At 43.5% G+C, this 18,631-nt stretch overlaps 2 protein-coding genes across 3 annotated transcripts in view; one reads left to right on the top strand and one right to left on the bottom strand.

The window, feature by feature from the left end:
• Window positions 1–7,856, top strand: part of pvalb7 (parvalbumin 7) — a 32,214-nt gene extending 24,358 nt beyond the window's left edge. The window contains exons 1-5 of one of the 2 annotated variants that reach the window (XM_042103943.1): window positions 2,974–3,043; window positions 5,773–5,841; window positions 6,012–6,144; window positions 6,957–7,066; window positions 7,311–7,856. In XM_042103943.1, the coding sequence (XP_041959877.1) occupies window positions 5,781–5,841; window positions 6,012–6,144; window positions 6,957–7,066; window positions 7,311–7,336 (330 nt within the window). In that variant the 5' untranslated portion in view covers window positions 2,974–3,043; window positions 5,773–5,780 and the 3' untranslated portion in view covers window positions 7,337–7,856. Of the gene's footprint in view, window positions 1–2,973; window positions 3,044–5,772; window positions 5,842–6,011; window positions 6,145–6,956; window positions 7,067–7,310 lie in introns of those variants that run through there. The other variant, XM_042103942.1, reaches the window with a different exon arrangement.
• The window catches only part of baiap2l2b (BAR/IMD domain containing adaptor protein 2 like 2b), an 11,014-nt gene continuing 239 nt past the window's right edge, over window positions 7,857–18,631 (bottom strand). Inside the window, 16 exon segments of the mRNA XM_042103858.1 lie at window positions 7,857–8,309; window positions 8,414–8,460; window positions 8,652–9,084; window positions 9,227–9,292; window positions 9,997–10,178; window positions 10,180–10,205; window positions 10,884–10,980; window positions 11,195–11,299; window positions 12,216–12,347; window positions 13,344–13,433; window positions 15,374–15,445; window positions 15,539–15,600; window positions 16,913–16,999; window positions 17,309–17,384; window positions 18,125–18,203; window positions 18,375–18,525. Of these exon segments, the coding sequence (XP_041959792.1) occupies window positions 8,234–8,309; window positions 8,414–8,460; window positions 8,652–9,084; window positions 9,227–9,292; window positions 9,997–10,178; window positions 10,180–10,205; window positions 10,884–10,980; window positions 11,195–11,299; window positions 12,216–12,347; window positions 13,344–13,433; window positions 15,374–15,445; window positions 15,539–15,600; window positions 16,913–16,999; window positions 17,309–17,384; window positions 18,125–18,178 (1,605 nt within the window). The 5' untranslated portion in view covers window positions 18,179–18,203; window positions 18,375–18,525 and the 3' untranslated portion in view covers window positions 7,857–8,233.

Here is an 18,631-nt window from a genome sequence, read left to right as displayed (position 1 = left end):
ATGGCTTATTATCATCCTAAACATTTAACATTACTAACATGTCTGCCCTTCAGTCCTTCCTGCTCTGTGGTGGTTCATGTCCACTGTAATGTCCATGCCAAACGTCCATCTATTCTGTCCTCTGTGCGTCTCTCTCTCCATATTGCATGGACGTTATTGCATAGATGTTTGTTGGTTGCTTTGCGTATCTGTTTCCAGTGCTATTTATGTCCTTCTGTGTCCTCCCTCTCCCTTTCTCTCCCTCTCTTCCTGCTCTCCTCAATCTCTCTCTCTCTCCTCTTTTCTCCTCCAAAGCCTGCCTCCAAGAGTGCCCACAGCAAAGTGCTGAGGCAGGGAAATGTAATCGGGCACTGGGGAAAATAGCGTGATAGTGTGGCACTCCCTGGACACACTGAACACAGGGGGCAGGGAGTACAGTTGAAACTGACCAGAGGGAGGACAAGTCCTCTTTGTCAGCTCTTACCTTTCCATGAGCTCCACTCAATGCTAACTTCACACTAGACGCACCATAAGTTTATTCCAACCGTAAGCGGTCATTTTGTACATTTTGTACTTTCTAAACAGTCAAAATGATCATCTTTAAACCATTGCTGTTTTAGCAAGGTATGGAAATATACATAAAAGAACAAGTGTTTAGAACTCATAGGAGACTTTGGGCTGAAATTGAGGTTGACTCATTCTCACTTCTTTTCCTTCACTGAACAAAATAGGAATAGATCAATAGTATTAGCTATTCTACTTAAGTATTATTTCTCAAAAGTACATCACAGCATGCTATTGGGTCATGGATTATGATTTTCATCTGTGATTTGCTATTTCTGACTGCAGTCTATTTTTTATTCGCTATATTTTCACCTTGACAGTTAACAAATATTATCTTTGCGTTTGATCTAAGAAAGACAGAGAAATGATATCTAAACACCTATAGGGACAGAGTTTTGATTTCTACCACACAGGGTGCCAAGACACCAACTGCACAGCCTTGGAGGCCTCTTTAAAAGGCAAGCTCCTTCTGACGCAGCTCAGGAGACTGTCTCTATATTAGCTAAGCTCCAGGGTTCATCAGATTACTTGCCTCCTTTTTCTCCTCCTGCCTTCCATCATTTCATCTTTCAGCCTCCCTTGACATTCACAGCCATGCTCCTGATTGTCATGGGAACATAATATCAATATTCAAGGCCCTGGGTGTTTTGTGGACATAAGTAGATACCAAAGGACATACAGTGTCTGGGCAGAAACTCGAGAGAGAGAGACAAGAGGAAAAGACAGAGACGAAAGGAAGGCAAATTTAGGACGAGAACTTGATATCTCTTTGTGTGTGTGTGCCAGGGCTTGAAACCAATACTCGCTCCCATGCCAAATGTGGGTGAAAATGGACTGCTAGAGGTTTGCTGCCTCTCAGCCAGAAGAAATTAAAAAGTGAAGCTAAATTATTTCTGCGGACATATAGTCACATTGTGGTGACTGTACACTTTTAAAGCTATTTAAAATAACTATTTTAAAGTACCTGTTCTCTAAATGTAGTTTAAGACTACCTATAAACTGACTTTTAATGGTTGCTGAAGATTCTTCTAGACCCCTAGGGGGTTGTATGTATTTAAGATTTGGTGGTGACTTTATGGCCGCCATTACTACAGGGCAGAGTGGGGAAGCTGTGGAATGGAGTCCCATCTGTCATATGTGATGAGGTGAGTGGGTGATGAGGTGAGTGGGTGTCAGGTGGAGGCTGGGGGCATAAGGACAGACCCCTCCCAACCAGTGAACTTGAGGAGACACTATACACAAACAGACAGAAACACTTCAATGTGTCACCTTAATGTCAAGTGACAGCATGCACACCAATGAATTTCTCTTGTGGCCTTGGTTGTCAGCAGCTCAAAGAAAAGGAGGCAATTGTTAGTTTGGTTAACAGAAAGAGAGACCAACTAACCTGCGAGTTCCCCTGTGAGATGAGGTTGATAGAAAAGAGAGAAAGACAGAAAGAGAGAGAAAGAAAGCGCGAGAGAGAGAGGGTCAGAGAGCGAGAAACTCTGTGCCAATGCTTGTAAAGGTGCACATAGAACAAAACACATGGGAATTTATAGTCTGAGAAAGGCTTATTATTATTATTATTATTATTATTATTATTATTATTATTATTATGTGATAGATGAAGGGGAAGTCATCCTGGGATGTGTTTGCCTGCATGGGCCTGTCCTGTTGCTATACAGTTTCTTTGTGTGTCTATTTTAATAGTTATATACATGGGACTAGAGCAGTTACTCTGTCCATCAGCACCGTTGGGATGGGACTGGTATTGAAACAGGAACACAGGAGGGTGTGGCATTTGGAAGCTGCGGGTAATGGGGAACCGGACTTTATTCCCCGAAAGAGTGTACTTATATTCAGCTGTTCTTGTTGTGAGTTCATTTCAACCGCAAACACACAACAACACCAGTAAAGCATGTTTGACAAGACTGATATGAAGAGGGAGGGAGTGACAGAAAGATATACAGAGAAAGACCGATAGACTAAGAGGAAGCAATGGAATGACAAGTGATCACAGGCATCCCCAGGAAGGGATGTGAGCTAACTGAGGAGGGTCAGATTTGAGTGCTCCTGAGATGAGGGGGGAGGGGGTAGAAATACACAAAAATAAAATATGACAAAAAGAGAGGGATGGTAAAGATGAAAGACACCAATGCTGAAATGCTGAAGATGAAAAAGAGTTCAAAATGACTACAGCAAGGTGGAGGGACAGATCTGGAAACAAAGAGCAAGCAAGAGAGAGTGGAGAGTTTGGGCTCTGATTATTAATAGTGCAGTGAGTGTGGTTTCACACTGGGCGCCACACACACACACACACACACACACACACACACACACACACACACACACACACACCTTCCCTCTGTCCTGGGCTGGGACCCTCTAGATCTCCTAAAATGGACCAGGGTATATAAGAGAAACAGTGGCCCCTCCAGCCCACCTCTGTCTCATTCTCTCTCTTCACTCTCCATCCTCAGCTCTCTCTCTCCCTCTCTCCACATCCCTCATCAAGCAGGTAAGACAGGGGTCCAAGCATGGGGGTCCTACAGAACTGAGAGGACATTTAGGGTCAGGATGTAGAAGAATCTTTTTCTTAAAATGTCATGTGTGGGATATGACTGAAAATATCATGATCAGACTTGCATGGAATCTCTCACTGGCTGATGTCAATATTGGTTTCGTTTGAATTATTAATTATCAGAGGTAGTATTGATGAACAATTTCTTCAAGATGTCTTCAGTCCTAAATCATTACTACATCAGAGCTAATTTATTTATTTAACCCAAAACATATGTGGTTGGTGTGCTGAATTCAATTTGATATTTGATTCTTATTTCAGAATTAAATATACTGAATCAGTAATTTATTTAAATTTTAAATTATAACAATAATCATACTATACCAATTGTTCCACTCTGTGATATTGTAACATATCTCATTAAATATGTATGATCTCTTTCCAAATTCCCTACAAGTGTGAACTACAGTATGTAACAATATATTTGCAGCAAAACTACTCTTGTCATCACTTATATATATCATGAAGATTAGTGCAATCCCATTTTAGGTGAGGATTAATGGAAGTGACACCATTTTGTATGCCTATATGATTTAGCATAGATTAGCTCAAATACAAAATTAAGTAATAGTTCTCTTCATTAAATTAAACAGCATATTGAATATGAGATAATATGTTTTAAAAATAATAACATGCAAGCACTTTAATATGTCATTTTATGTACAATATAAATGCTCCTCTTAATGATGCTTCAGTAGTAGTTGTTGGATGTGAGGTTAAATAACCCAGTCAGTAAAGTGTTTGTTGAGGTCAAACTCTGCGCTCTCTGGAGAGGATAGCCACTCTGTATTGCCAAGGGACTCCAAATGTCATGAAAGTTTATCCTCTGTGATCTCAGCCTTGGTTTACGTGTGCACATACATATGCAAGACACATTCACACACACATATGCGTGCATGCACACACACACACACACACACACACATCCAGACAGAGGGATAGAGTTCCTCGTGCAGCATAACACATTCTCCAGAGATCTTTTTTCTGCCCAACCCACCACTCATACTCTAGGAACTTCACTCCACACACACACTTCTTTGACACACACTTTCTTTGAAACTCTCTCTCTCTCTTAAACACACACACACCCACACACACACACATGATGTTTATGCTGAAGTGTTTTTGTGCTGAAGTAGCTCAGACATTAAATACCAGACTAAGGTGTCTTTGTACTGTGGTTTCAGCTTCACAAACACTGGATAGGAAAGATGTACTGTATAGGAAAGACAACAGCAATCTTAGCAGCTGCAATTCAATGAACTTAGAAGGAGCATGTTTTCCTGTGGTCACTTAAGTTTCAGACAGATTGGCCTAATTTATTCATGACCGTGCTCTTCAACTGACCGTGGCCTTGTTTTTATACCAAAATAACCGTGTGGCATAGTGAAGACATCTTATGAGTAACCCGAGGCACCGGCAGCAGTGTTTGACTTCGGCTCTCAGTTGTTCAAAGGGACCCGAGGCAAAGGAACACTGGAACCAACAAATAAGAACGCCGGACAGGAAGGAGACGGCAGCTCTCAGGGTTACGCTAGAAGCCGTCAGTGCAGATAAGAGTAATTGAAGTAACGGCCGTGTCCAGTATCCCAGGCCCGCGCCCAGCCACTCATGATTGTTGGTGTAACGGTGCCAGTGGAATTGGATGGGTTTACTCCTGCTGATTCTTGAATTACTGAGGATCTGACAGGGAGGTACTTTGCTGTATGACAATTACGACAAGGTGCCTTTACAATGGCTCTATTCATTGAGTTAGGACAACATGCATAAAGATATATTGCACCTTCCAATGTCGTACTTGTGTTGACAGGAGGTCTACCAGAATGAATCAAATATCTGCTCATAATCTTAAGCTTACATGCTTTAATACAGTAATATAATATATAGATTTATATATATAGATGTGCAGTAAACTGACCGTTTTGAGCAGCAATGTTTGGTGTCTGTGTGCATACAGTACTTACAACCAGTCACTAGTCCATCCATCACTCAGCAGTAGTGGGGTGCCAATGGGATCCTGCAGAGATGCTTTGGCAGGTGTGAAGGCACCACAGACAAAAACAGACTAGACATCATCAGTGAAAGATCTAGTGAGAGTGTTAGAGGCCGATCATAGCTCGCCAGTGGTTTGTAAGCAAATGTTTTACAGCATTAGGGATATTGATAGGAGCCACAAAGACCAGGCTGGACATGCGAAGAGGAGCCACAGGGACAGTGAAAGAAAAGCATGACGCATGAAGGAGAAGTATGTGTGAAATGTAAATAGAGAAAGGACAGCCACCTGAAATCAATCCCAGCAAATAGTTCACGGGCTGAACAGGAGAGAAAAACAAATCAAATGAAGTTGGCAAACACTTCTCAGTTGGATGAGGTACCACTGTTTCTAAATGTGTGTGCACACTCAAGGGCATCTATGCATGGCATTTCTCTGGCACAAGCATGGAGAACTCTCAAGTAAATACTAATGTTCAATTTAACATAGCATCCTAGCACAAGCCTGAATATTTTGCCAAGTGTTGATATATATTTAGCATATGCAATCGTTCATTATATAATAGCTCTGTGACAAATGTCTATTCCTGAAAAAAATGTAAATGTTACTGGATGCTGCCTAGTTCACCATCATCTTTAAATAGCTTTCACTTTCTTATTTCCTTGTTTTTTAGGTGCCAAGATGGCGATGAAAGACTTTTTGAAAGAAGATGATATCAAGAAGGCTCTTGATGCATTCAAGGGTAAAAGTGCTCTTTTCTGCTTGAGACTGTGATCAGCTTATGAAAGATTTCATGATTTAAATTTCATTTTTTTTCTCAAGTATGTGACATGTGTCAGTTTACTACTGAGTGTGTATTCATGTGTAAATGTACTGGATGTGTGATTAATATCTTATCTCTACCCTGAACAGTGGCAGAGTCCTTTGACTACAGGAAGTTCTTTGACATGGTGGGCCTGAAGGCCATGTCTGCTGATAACGTCAAGCAGGTCTTCAAGGTGCTGGATGTTGATGAGAGTGGCTACATTGAAGAGGAGGAGCTCAAGTAAGAAACAACAGATGAAAACACACAAACCTAGCACACTAATACATGGCAATACAATTAACACATGTAAACGTGTGATTACTCTTTACCACTGAACAATCCTGCACTTGCTGTACATATTCACCATTTTAACAACAAGCATCCCGGACTCTCATTCAGTAACCACACACAAATTAATAAAGAACATACCCAACTGATTAGATTAGAACCAACCCTTCGAAACATCCAGTTTGATGGCATTAGGAGTTTCTGTACATGCAATGTAATGGAGTCATTAATGCACTCCCACAACGGCAAACATTATATTAATCCTCTGTATAAATGCACACACATGCGCACACACACAAACCCCCGCAGTACACTGAAGCAGTGTTGTGACGGTCGCACCCAAACTGGACACAGACTCATGAACCACGGGCGCTGACGCCTTTTGCTTGGACACACTCTATTTGGTAGGGAGGTCAGAGCTATACTTATACAGAGTGCAGTCCTGCTGAATCAATTTTAGAGCTGCCTTCTCTCCGTACATTTATGCAATTTTCCCATCAGCCCTCCAAGGGCACTGAGCGATATGGGTGCCACTGGCAGGAGATAAATATTGATCACCTCACCGTGGAGGCATTTCAGCTTGACACACACAGTCAATCTGGCCCGCAGCCGCGGGTATTAGACTCTATAGGCTGCATTTATCACCAGGAAGAACTGTCTGTCAGTGGCAGTGCCAAGCCTCTGAGGGGGTTGCCAGGTTGGTCAGGGATGACAGTGCTAAAGAGGGCAATGTGAAGCCCTAACTTGCCATGGTTGTGTTCCAGGTTTGTGCTGAAGGGCTTCTCCTCAGAGGGAAGAGATCTGTCCGATGCGGAGACCAAAACATTCCTGTCAGCTGCCGACAAGGATGGAGATGGAAAAATCGGCATTGATGGTGAGACTGAGACACCCGTTCCACGTGTCCGTCTCTATGTACACAACTGCTATAGAGGCACACTTCCTCTTAGTGATTCACATGTACATGCAATGTAATGGAGTCATTAATGCACTCCCACAATGGCAAACATTACATTAATCCTCCATATAAATGCACACACTCACATTCCAGTTGTGTCTTTCTGAGATAACTTCCAAATAGTGAACTCATCTTTATTTTATGTTGTCTTTTTTTCTTCCAGAGTTCGAAGCCCTGGTACACGAGTAACAGGCATATCCCTGGCCGCCCCCACTGGCTACCTCTCCTCTCCCTCTCCTTGACCCCGCGTCTCTCCCCCCACCTGACCCCTGTCCTCCCCTCTAGGCCTCCTGGTCTGGCGAGAGAGCCACCACCAGAGAGCTTCAGCAGGGGGCGACAGAGAGGCAGCAACCACCAACAAACCTCTCTATTTATTCCATCCCCCTTTTTATACAAACACACTGTGCGTGTCGACGTCGTCTTTTATTTAAAGTACACTATGATTTCACTTTTGCTCACCTGAACCTGAGTCTACCTATCGTAGTCTTATCACAAACAGTAGTCATTCTCTGGCCTCCCCCCTCTCCCCTCTCTCTCTGCCATGACTTGCATACCCCCCCCCCCCCCCTCCCCACCTCCCCATCCCCCTGCTGAGCGATAAAATATGATTAAATATGCCAATAAAACATGAAAATGATGACAATGAGCTTCAGTTATGAAGAGGGGAATGATCCCAATGAGAAATAAAACAATGTCTTGAGTACACTGATTGAGTACATTTATTTTAATGGCCTGGTTGTTTTAATGAATTGTGAGTTATATTGTCTCCACATGGGCAAAAATCACCAGGGCATCTTAGGACACACAATTTACAATTGCATCATTAACGTCATTGTTAGTGAAATTTGAAAGAAATGTTTCAAAAAGTCTACTTTAAAGTAGCAGTCAAATAGAAACCCACCAAACGTTCAAGACCTAAGAACACTTTCAACAGCACACCTACATAAACGTACATTTCATATACTAAAGGCAATGTTAAATATTTCATTTCATCACTTACAAGGTGCTCCTCATATCACTTCCAAAGAAGTGAAATTTATCTCACTTTGGGTCACTGCACCTAACCATTGCAGGTTTTTTCTAGATTCATTGAATCCGTGGGGCAGATCTGTCATTGGTGGTGGTTGGGCGAAGCTTCACTGTGGCAAATGGGTTGGTGCCCCTATGAGAACCCAATAAAGAAAAGTTAAGTGAGGGGAGAGGCACAAGCACACATGCACCTGCTAACACCTGTTAACCGTATGGACAAACCAAGAGCTGCGTCACCTTGGGAAGAGTGGGTTTTCTGGTAACGTCCCATGAGGAGTAGATCTCTGAAATATGGAATGTGACACACAGTCACACACATACCTTTTACTCAGTGCACTATATACAGTGATAGAAGTTGATATATCAATACTTCATTATTGTTCAAAAATATTATTAATACATTGATTAAAATAAAACATTCTATAAGCAACACATTATATAGACTACAGTACAGATGAAGCTGGCCAATGCTAACCCCAGAGCTGGAGTCCGTTTTCCTCTCAGGGAGTGGAGAGACGGGAGGTTTCAGCTCCATTGGTGTCTTAGGGGGAGGAGGCGGAGGAGGAGGAGGAGGAGGTGGGGCTGGGGGGGTGACATCAAAGCCTTTGATGTTTGGTTTGCTGTCAAAATGAGACTCGGCCCTCCTATCAGGCAAAGGAGAGACTGACCGGACGTCCACAGATGCCCTCCGAAGTGGAGTGACAGGGGGCGGGATTTCACTGTAGCTTTTCTGATTGGTTTTGCTTTCATATGAGAACTCAGGAAGGGGAGAGACCGAGCGAATGTCAACTGAGCTCCTTCGGACAGGAGTAGTCGGGGGTGGGATTTCGCTTCTGGCGTTGACTTTGTCTGACTGGTCAGCCGTTTCAAATATATTGTTCATGCTGTGGCTTCGAATAGAGGCCCCACTGCAGATAGAAAGGTCAAGAGGTCACAGAGGGAAGATGAACTCAAGCCAAAGCAATAGTGGAACTGACTGATGTGTAGAGTCAGTTGAGCTGACTGTACTATCAGTGTTGACTACATAGCTTCAGGTTGTAGTTTTCTCACCCAGAGCCTGAAGGCTGGAGGAAGTCCTCCAGGGGAGCCACATAGGCAGCGGGGAACCAGCCCTGCCTGCACACGAGGAGGACCAAGCACACACAGCAACACAACGACACCTCAATACACAACAACACCTCAATAAACAACGACACCTCAATACACCACACATAACAACACCTCAATACACAACGACACCTCAATACACCACACACAACACCTTAATACACAACGACACCTCAATACACCACACACAACAACACCTCAATACACAACGACACCTCAATACACCACACACAACACCTTAATACACAACGACACCTCAATACACCACACACAACAACACCTCAGTACACCACACATAACAACACCTCAACACACCACTCACAACAACACCGCAGTACACCTCACTGGAAAGATTCCCCCTCTAGCCACCAGGTAGCCAAATAGACTGAAATGCAGAAAGTCTCTCAGAATTAACATTTAATATGGGGTAGGGCACTTATCAAAAATATATCTTCCCAAGGATACTGTGTGCCTTTTATGAGTATATGTGTTCAATCAAATTCCTAACATCTAAGTCAGCAATTTGATGCAGTTGAGTGACAGGGACCTAGTGCAAAACAAACGTCTCTGTCAGCAATAACCTTGTGGCAGAGAGGGAGGGTGCATGCCGTAAACACCCTGACACTGTGCCAGGCTGCCTGAGCTGTGAATGACTGAGGTGCCCTGAGGCGGCCGACTCTTATCGGGGCCGGTGAAGGGCCAGTGGCGCTCACCGCAGGCTGCTGTCCAGACGGCCGTACAGCCAGCCGTTACGGGGCTCGGGCAGCAGCACGGTGACGGTGTCACCACAGGAGAAGGGCAGGAGCACGGGGTTGGAGGAGGCGGGATGGGCGAGGAGCGTCCGCATGGGCCGACCCCCACTCAGACCCAGAGACTCCCCCACAGAGCTGGAGCGGGGAACGACTGGGCAGAGGGGACGGAGCTGGGGGGGGGGGGGAGAGAGAGAGAGAGAGAGAGAGGGATAGAGAGAGAGGGAGAGAGAGAGAGGGCGAGAGGGGGGGAGAGAGAGGGAGAGAGAGAGGGGGGGGAGATAGAGGGGGGGATAGAGGGAGAGAGAGAGAGAGGGGGAGAGAGAGAAAGAGAGAGAGAGAGGGAGAGAGAGAGGGAGGGAAAGAGAGAGGGAGGGGGAGAGAGAGATAGAGAAAGAGGGAGAGAAAAAGAGATAGAGTGAGAGAGAGAAAAAGAGAGAGAGAGGGGGAGATAGAGAAGGAGAGAGAGAGAGAGAGGGAGAGACAGATAGAGAGAGTGGGAGAGAGAGAGAGAAAGAGATGGGGAGAGGGATCAAAAGAAAGGACAGTAATCTGTGTATATAACTGGTTATGTAAGCGCACCACACCCTAAAGATAATACAGAACACATGTCATAGATATGAGTGTCATGAGAATCATTAGTAATGGAGAAAGAGTCCATATATAGACTTATGTTATGTCCAGGTCATCATTCCAAACATTTTTTTACTTCTCACGCCTTCACTGAGATGGTGAGTGATTGTGAATCATGAAACAAAACCTTAAAAAATGAACACACTGGCGATCATTTCTTCTCAGGCTCTATACATGCTTGACTCTACGGCATCAGTGGTGCAATGCATTCCTCCTACCCCTGGAGGGCACTCTTCCCAAAGGCTGCTGCTCTCGTCCAACTCTATCCTCCTCTCTTTCCCCAGTCTGCAGCAGCATTGTCAGAGAGCTCCTCAGCTAAGCACAACAGAAGACAAACAAACACATGTCATGTCCTTAAGACTGCCAGGGAGTGAGATGCTTTTGCTGTCCAGTAATAGAACCATTTATTTGAATCTCCTCTGACAGTAGTGGAGCAGTGTGTCTCACTGCAAATGCTGTAGTGTATGAGGAATTGTATTCATTATGATGGAAGTCACTGCTCATCATCTCTTCCCCCTCTTCTTCTCACCTGGGCCTCTTGGTCGAGGGGTGTGGGGGTCCGTGGTCTGGCTGATCTGCTCTCATTGACCTTCTCTTTCCAGCCCTCACCTTTCTGGTGCAGTGAGGCACCTGTCTGAAACAGGCGGCACGTTCAGGTTATGCTCAGCCATTCCTAGTAAGAATGTTCCTGAATAAAGTGTGTTGAACAAATTGTTCTGAACTATAAAGGTAGAGAAGACACTGCTGCTCTGAGTGAATGTGAGGTATGAGAGTGTGTGTGTGTGTGTGTGTGTGTGTGTGTGTGTAGGCCCTATCCTATTCCTCCTGGCGCCAAGCGTGACGCAAGGCTTGTTCTTATCTTACACCCAATTCAGTGATGAAGTTTTCGCCATGCGCTCCACTTGAATTGGACATGGCGCCCACAGGTGTGTCAATTAAAGAAATAGGTGTTGTCTGGTGCCTGATCCAAAAATCGATATCTTACACACCCTCTAAAAATCATTACGCCACTGACCAAGAAAAACCTGGTCTAAAGCGAAAGGCGCAAAAGCACAGCTAAAGACGCACTGTCACAAGATGTGACCAGAGTGAAGTTAGTTTCACTTTGCCTATGAGTTCAAATAATAGATGCATGTAGGCTATACTCTGCTAGTCACACACAGGTTTTAATAAAGCAAAGTTTGGGGGAATGTTGTGTACACGGTCTTGTGTGCAAACAGATTCCTTCAAATGCACTGACTGTCAAAATTGCTTGCTGTTAAAGCGAACAAGTGTCACTCTCATTGGTTTAAAGGAAGTTACGGCCAAAACACACCCATGACTGATTAAGAAACAACCCTTTTGAACAATGCGCCTGGCCTCTGGTCACAAAACCACGGCGTTAAATTAGAGAATGTGGACTGGACACACCTTAAACTTTGTGTCTCTAACCAGGCGTTTCAGATCTCTATATCCCTGTGTTTGTGTGTTTGTGTGTGTGTGTGTTTGTGTGTGTGTGTGTGTGTGTGTGTGTGTGTGTGTGTGTGTGTGTGTGTGTGTGTGTTTTCTACCTTGTTGATGAGGAAGAGCAGGGACTGAGTGAGGCCGCAGTGTTTCTCTGCCAGGAAGCGGTAGCGTCTCTCCTCCTCTTTCAGGATCTCATGGTTACTCTGTCTCAGATACTGCATGTACTCACTGCTCTCCTGAACCACACACACACACAAACACACAAAGCAGAGACACACACACACAAAGCAGACACACAGACACACAGACAGACAGACACACACACACACACACACACACACACACACACACACACACACACACACACACACACACACACACACACACAGGCCTTTCAGTGCTGTAGTAATACTACAAGAGCTTCCCAACTAAGCTAATGTAAGCAGAATTAGTGACCTCATTATAGGCAGGGCAAGGAAACTACTAGTCAAACGTCTGGTGTGGCTCAAGAATTGCAAAAAATTTTACATTACATGACATTACTAATTTAATAATTTAATGACATTACTAATTTAATAATTTAATGTTGTCTGTAAGTTCCATAGATTGTGGCAAGACAACTGAATTTATAGGGCAGTTGTGGCCTACTGGTTAGCGCTTCAGACTTGTAACCGGAGGGTTGCCGGTTCAAACCCTGACCAGTAGGCACGACTGAAGTGCCCTTGAGCAAGGCACCTAACCTCTCACTGCTCCCCGGGCGCCGCTGTTGTTGTAGGCAGCTCACTGCACCGGGATTAGTGTGTGCTTCACCTCACTGTGTGCTGAGTGTGTTACACTAATTCACGGATTGGGATAAATGCAGAGACCAAATTTCCCTCACGGGATCAAAAGAGTATATATACTTATACTTATACTTATACATTACATTTGGCTGACGCATACAACTTACGTTGTAAAACAGTTTAAAGCTTTTTAAAACAATTCTCCCAACAATTCTAGAACAATTTAAAAGGTAGAGTACAATAAGAACAAGTGCATCATTGAGTGCTGTTTTTATACAGTCAAGTGTTCTAGTCGGAAGTGCTAGAATTAGCAAGGCTAGTTTGTAAGTGCTATGAGAGGATATATTCTCTGAGGAGCTGTGAGTTTTTTGAAGATGAGGGATTTTAAGTGATCACACTGTCAGCAGAGGTCAAAAATAAATGTCTATGTAGTACTGGGTTGACATTCACCAGCGAGTCTCTGAAAGCTCCTCTTCTTAACTGTCTCTCCAGAGCTGCGGCCTGGTTCCTCACTTCAAGCTCATACACCCTTCTGCTGCCCTGTTGGACACACACACACACACACACACACACACACACACACACGCTTAGATAAACATTTCCTGTCCACACTACATATATAACACTCTCCCCCTAAAGCTATATATGTTCTTCACTCCTCAAACACATAGTCCTCGTGCTTTGCACTCTCCTCTGGGTCACAGCTGTCAGTCACCCACTGTCACAAACACACCACCCCACTGCAGAAGCTGAAGGACTTATAGCGCACACACTAAGGCTGTATGTATGTATGTGTATGTGTATAGTATTTGTATGTGTATGTGTATGTGTATGCAGGGTGCGATTTGTAGGGGGGGATGGTGAGGATTCCCCCCCCTCTGGTTTTCCTATTCCTACCTCTGCTAAATTATTTTTATCGTCGGGGGGGACAACATTTATCCCCCTCTGCCCCTCATATTGATTAATGCTACTTCATATAAGTAAAGCGCTGCAACGTGAGAACAGTCTAGTAGGCTAGCCTACATAATAATCTGACATCAGAAACGCACCGTCACCGTCAGCACTGATGCTGCTGACACAGTGGCTGCGTGATAACTTAATTTGGCCTTGATCGTGCAGGACATTTCAAAATGTCGAGTGTGTAATCCATCATAAATGGCTAGGTTCAATGGAAAAGTTAGCTGGACAAATGAAAGAAAACGAGAAGGATAAAGCATAATAATGTTTTAGAACCTTCAAAATTAGAAAACTGATGCAACTGAGATGGAGGACAACTGCACGTAGAGTAGAACGTAGGCCTATTGTCCGAAGGAACCTACATTAAATGAGGAGATATTTGCTGAATGTCACAAAAAGTGTTACAGAAATTGCTTGGCATCGCTTATTCAATGGCTCTCTACCGAAACACCTGTAGTTTGCGGAGGACGAACGAGAAAGCACTAGTTTGATAAATCAGCCAGTAGTAGACAAATAACTTTTAGAAATAATCTGTACTGCAAAAACGAATGTTGGTGGGTATTTAAACTATCTAGCGGGTGTTTTAACAGCTGCAAGAAATAGAAGCTTCATGGTCTTTATGTTCTGGTTCGTAAATTATTTTCATAAAACTTCAAGTTGCCCTATAACTTTACTCTCCAAACTCTTCACTGCACTGTAGGCAATTAACGGACAGTATGATAGGCTATTTATTTTCTGTAGGCTACAATAAACACATTTATTTTTTCAACTTTTGCAATATTACGCACTTGGCTACTGAACGCAAATCAGCAGGAGAGAGAATGCACGTAGCCTACGCAGCGTGTAACGCAATGTGTAGGCTATTTGGTTACCAACTAACACTGTTAGCCAATTCACTAACTTAAGACTTCAGTGCCATCATATACAACGTTTTTTTACACAACAAATACAGAAAGGATGGAGGCAGCAAAAGTAGAGAAGTCATTTCAGATGGGGCAAGAACAAGGTGCATTTGTATGCTTGTCAAAACGTAGTCCTACCCTGCATTAGAGGAGCTGATCATCATACCAAGCACCCTCGCTGTTTAAAGTCATACACCACGGTCAACTAAAACTAAAATGTTACAAAGGTGGCAAAAATAATATAAGGTATTATTAGCCATGACATTTTTTTTTTTTTGGGGGGGGGGGGGGGGTTACAAAATTATTCAAAATCATCCCCCCCTCTGGTTTTTACACAAATCGCACCCTGTGTGTATGTATGTATGTACGTATGTATGTACAGTATGTATCATATACTGTACACATATACTGGATTTAAAAGCAAGTCTGCGGTGTAGAAATGTTTAACCCATTGCTGCCTTCATTGAGGACACTAGCACATACCACAGGCAGGCTACCATGTATGAGTGGAGTATTGTCCTGGAGTCATTTGCTCTCTGACCGGCGGACAGCCCAGGACACAGTGCTCTTAATCAGCTTAGGAAGTTAAAAGGCCACACAATGCGCCGTGAAGCCACTTACATCAATGTACTCCTCATCCAGCTTCACATTCTTGTCCATCGCCTGCAGCACTTCAATATGGAACCACTGGAACTGAGTGGGAGAAAGCAATGGGCCAGATCAACTACACCCTGCCAATGATTGCACTGACAAACGTACTGCAGGACGAGGTGCAGATGCACTCACCACTCCCTCGATTTCAGCAGTCAGTCTGCGCAGAGTCTCAGAGATCTGGACCAGCACGTCACCTGCAGAGCACCCAAGGCATTAACAGGTCAACCCTGCGCTCGCCAAACCGGTAATGACCCCAAACGATGCCAGTACTGGTAGGCAAGCGGAATACAGTGCACTCTTAAACCATACACTACATACACATGAGCTGTGCTGTACAGAAGATATATGTCCCATTACGTCATTTCCCAACTATTAGCCGCGGCAAAATTAATTCAACTAAGAGGATAATAGACGGGGGCAGTTAATATGCTATTAATATGGTTTTGTTTATTTTAACTTACATAAAACACTGTCCTGTGGCTTATGATGCAGCTAATACACAGGAAATTACTGTAAATAAAACTGTATGGTGTCTGTTTCTTAACCCACTGATGAGGAAGAAGGGGAGAAACAGAGGACATGAGTTATGATTATTTAGGTAATCAGTCCTAAATAAAAGTCTTAAGAACTGTGCTAGAAATATATGTATAAATAAATATATGTAGAAATAACTTGCTAATGAAAAGGTAGTTTACATCAGAGACAATGGACGCTCCTCCTAAAGACTTTTCCATATTGAGATGGCGGTAACCATAGATGGCCTCCCCCTGGCCTTGTCAGTGTGTGTATGTGTGTGTGTGTGTGTGATGGAAACGTGCGGGAGGTCTGAGCTAGGCCGTTGTGGTGACTAATGAGCGGAGCGCACATGGAATACTCCGCCTGTGAATTATTCAGAGGCTCAGCGCACACCCACGGTCACCTGAGCTGGACTAAAGCCATACCAAACAGGTGACGTCCAGATGCCATTACACATACCGAGGGTTTGCACTTCCAACAACCAAAGTTCACCTTTTTTTTTTTTAAGTTCTGAACTTTGTATTACTTTGTATTATATATTAAAAGGCTGCCCAGTGAGCTTATGACAGAGTGGCAACTCCCTGGCTATTGGCAGCATGATTTGACAGACTGAGTTTTCTAGCCCTAACTTCCAACAGCATCCTTGATTTTTTATTTTCACAGACGACAGAAATGTGGGTATTTCTCCAGGCGGCACAAATTCTCAGATGGACAGACAATAAAAATGCTTCAGACGTAGGGTGGAAGGATCCTTATTGTCTTGGCAGCAGGCCAAGACCTTCAGTGAGAGAAAGACTGTTAAGTTCACTTTCATCTTCAGTTATTTAGGGGACAGCCTTGCTTTCAAAGTGCCAAAACTCTAGGCATGAATAACAGAGTTAAGAGCATCACAGTTTGGGATAGATGGCCCGTGAACATCATAACCTTATGATGCACACACACACACACACACACACACACACACACACACACACACACACACAATCTTACCCAGTGAGCGAGATGAAGATGTATGAAGAGCCTGCTCTCCCATTTTAGCGACAGCGCTAAAGTAGGCTTCACTGGTCACTGCAAGAGCTGCCAAAGAGATGAACACACTCACACACACACACACACACACACACACACACACACACACACACACACACACACACAATAAGAGTTCAATCATGTGATGGGACAAACACGCTTGGTTACTCTAGTATGATAAATTAAACCCTGTGTGAGCCAGAATACCCCACACCCTCAGCATCACTTTACAGATGATCTAGAGGAATACTGTACAAGAGCATGTGTGTGTGAATCCATACAAATACTCCATCTAATAATGCACATCTACAAGACTAAGATGATATTCATTTTAACTTCAGGTTTAAAAGTACTCACATTGAAATGCTTTGACATAGCTGTTTCCTAAGGTGACCAGTTTCTGTAGGCCAGGGTTGAAATGTTCCATCAGATTCTGAAAACAAAAAACATTCAACCTTCAGTTACAAAATCCCTGCACCAAGTATGGAGATTGATAGAGGGATGGAAACAAGTATTTTATTCCCCAACCGGCTAACAAAGACAGAGTTAAAGCAACACAAAGTTATTTTACCTTAAAATAAAGGCTTCAAACTCATTTTAATTCCACACTGACCTACAATGGACAATCTGACATTGTTAATGCACGCCTGGAAGAACTGCTATTGCACTATATAATGCAGTGGGCAGGAGCGTGAACCTATTCGCTAGTGTTAGATAAACTGGGTACCCCCCTTAGCACCAGGCTTGTGCAAAATTCCAGAATTAAATTGAAACTGGCTCTTAAATTCCAATTCAATTCTTGAATTTCACTTGCATTTTAATTGAGGTAGCAAACAGGAAGCAGAATTACAATTCGAATTGTGCACAACACTGCTTAGCACTAAATGACCCTATTCACTAGTTAGATGAACTGGGTACCCCCTCAGCACTAAATGACCCTATTCACTAATTAGATGAACTGGGTACCCCCTCAACACTAAATTACCCTATTCACTAGTTAGATGAACTGGGTACCCCCTTAGCACTAAATGACCCTATTCACTAGTTAGATTAACTGGGTGCCCCCTTAGCACTAAATGTACCCAGTATGTTGGAAAACAAGGAAAATAATTTCTACACTGTGTCCGATTTGTTCCTTTTTCCACCTCTCTGCCCTCAGCATTTCAAACTTACAGTGTAGACCGTGAGAGTGGACCGGTGCAGATGGTCACTGTTTGCTCCAGACATAGTGGTCACTTGGTGGGACCACAAACTAAAAAGAGCAAAGACAATCACTACATGTCTACAGAATTGTATTATCCATTGAAATATTAAGTGAACAAATTTTAATTTCTTAGAATGAAAAGTGAAACAAAAACACAATGGCTAGTAATAGCTTCTGTATTGGCACCAAAGATAAAGAGTTAGTAAAGAGAGCTCTTACCTGTGCCACGTAAAGCCACGTCTGCTCTAACTCCTGTGTGCTCTTTCCCCCAGTGATGACACTGATGTAGGTATGCTCAATTAGTGGATAATGCTCCAGCTCTCTTAGTCTCTCTCTCCCAGTAATGAGCCTTTTCAGTCCTCTGTTATCGCTTCATATCAACGACACAAGGAGAGAGGGATGAAGAGGGGAGAGAGAGAGAGAGAGCACGAGACATTGATATGGCCCGGGGCTCTGAATAATTCAGCTTTAGCTGC

The sequence above is a fragment of the Alosa sapidissima genome, chromosome 9 (genome assembly GCF_018492685.1).
Source record: "Alosa sapidissima isolate fAloSap1 chromosome 9, fAloSap1.pri, whole genome shotgun sequence".
Taxonomy (NCBI): Eukaryota; Metazoa; Chordata; class Actinopteri; order Clupeiformes; family Clupeidae; genus Alosa; species Alosa sapidissima.
Note: the sequence above shows the minus strand (reverse complement) of the source record. Positions and strands in the feature narration are given on the sequence as shown.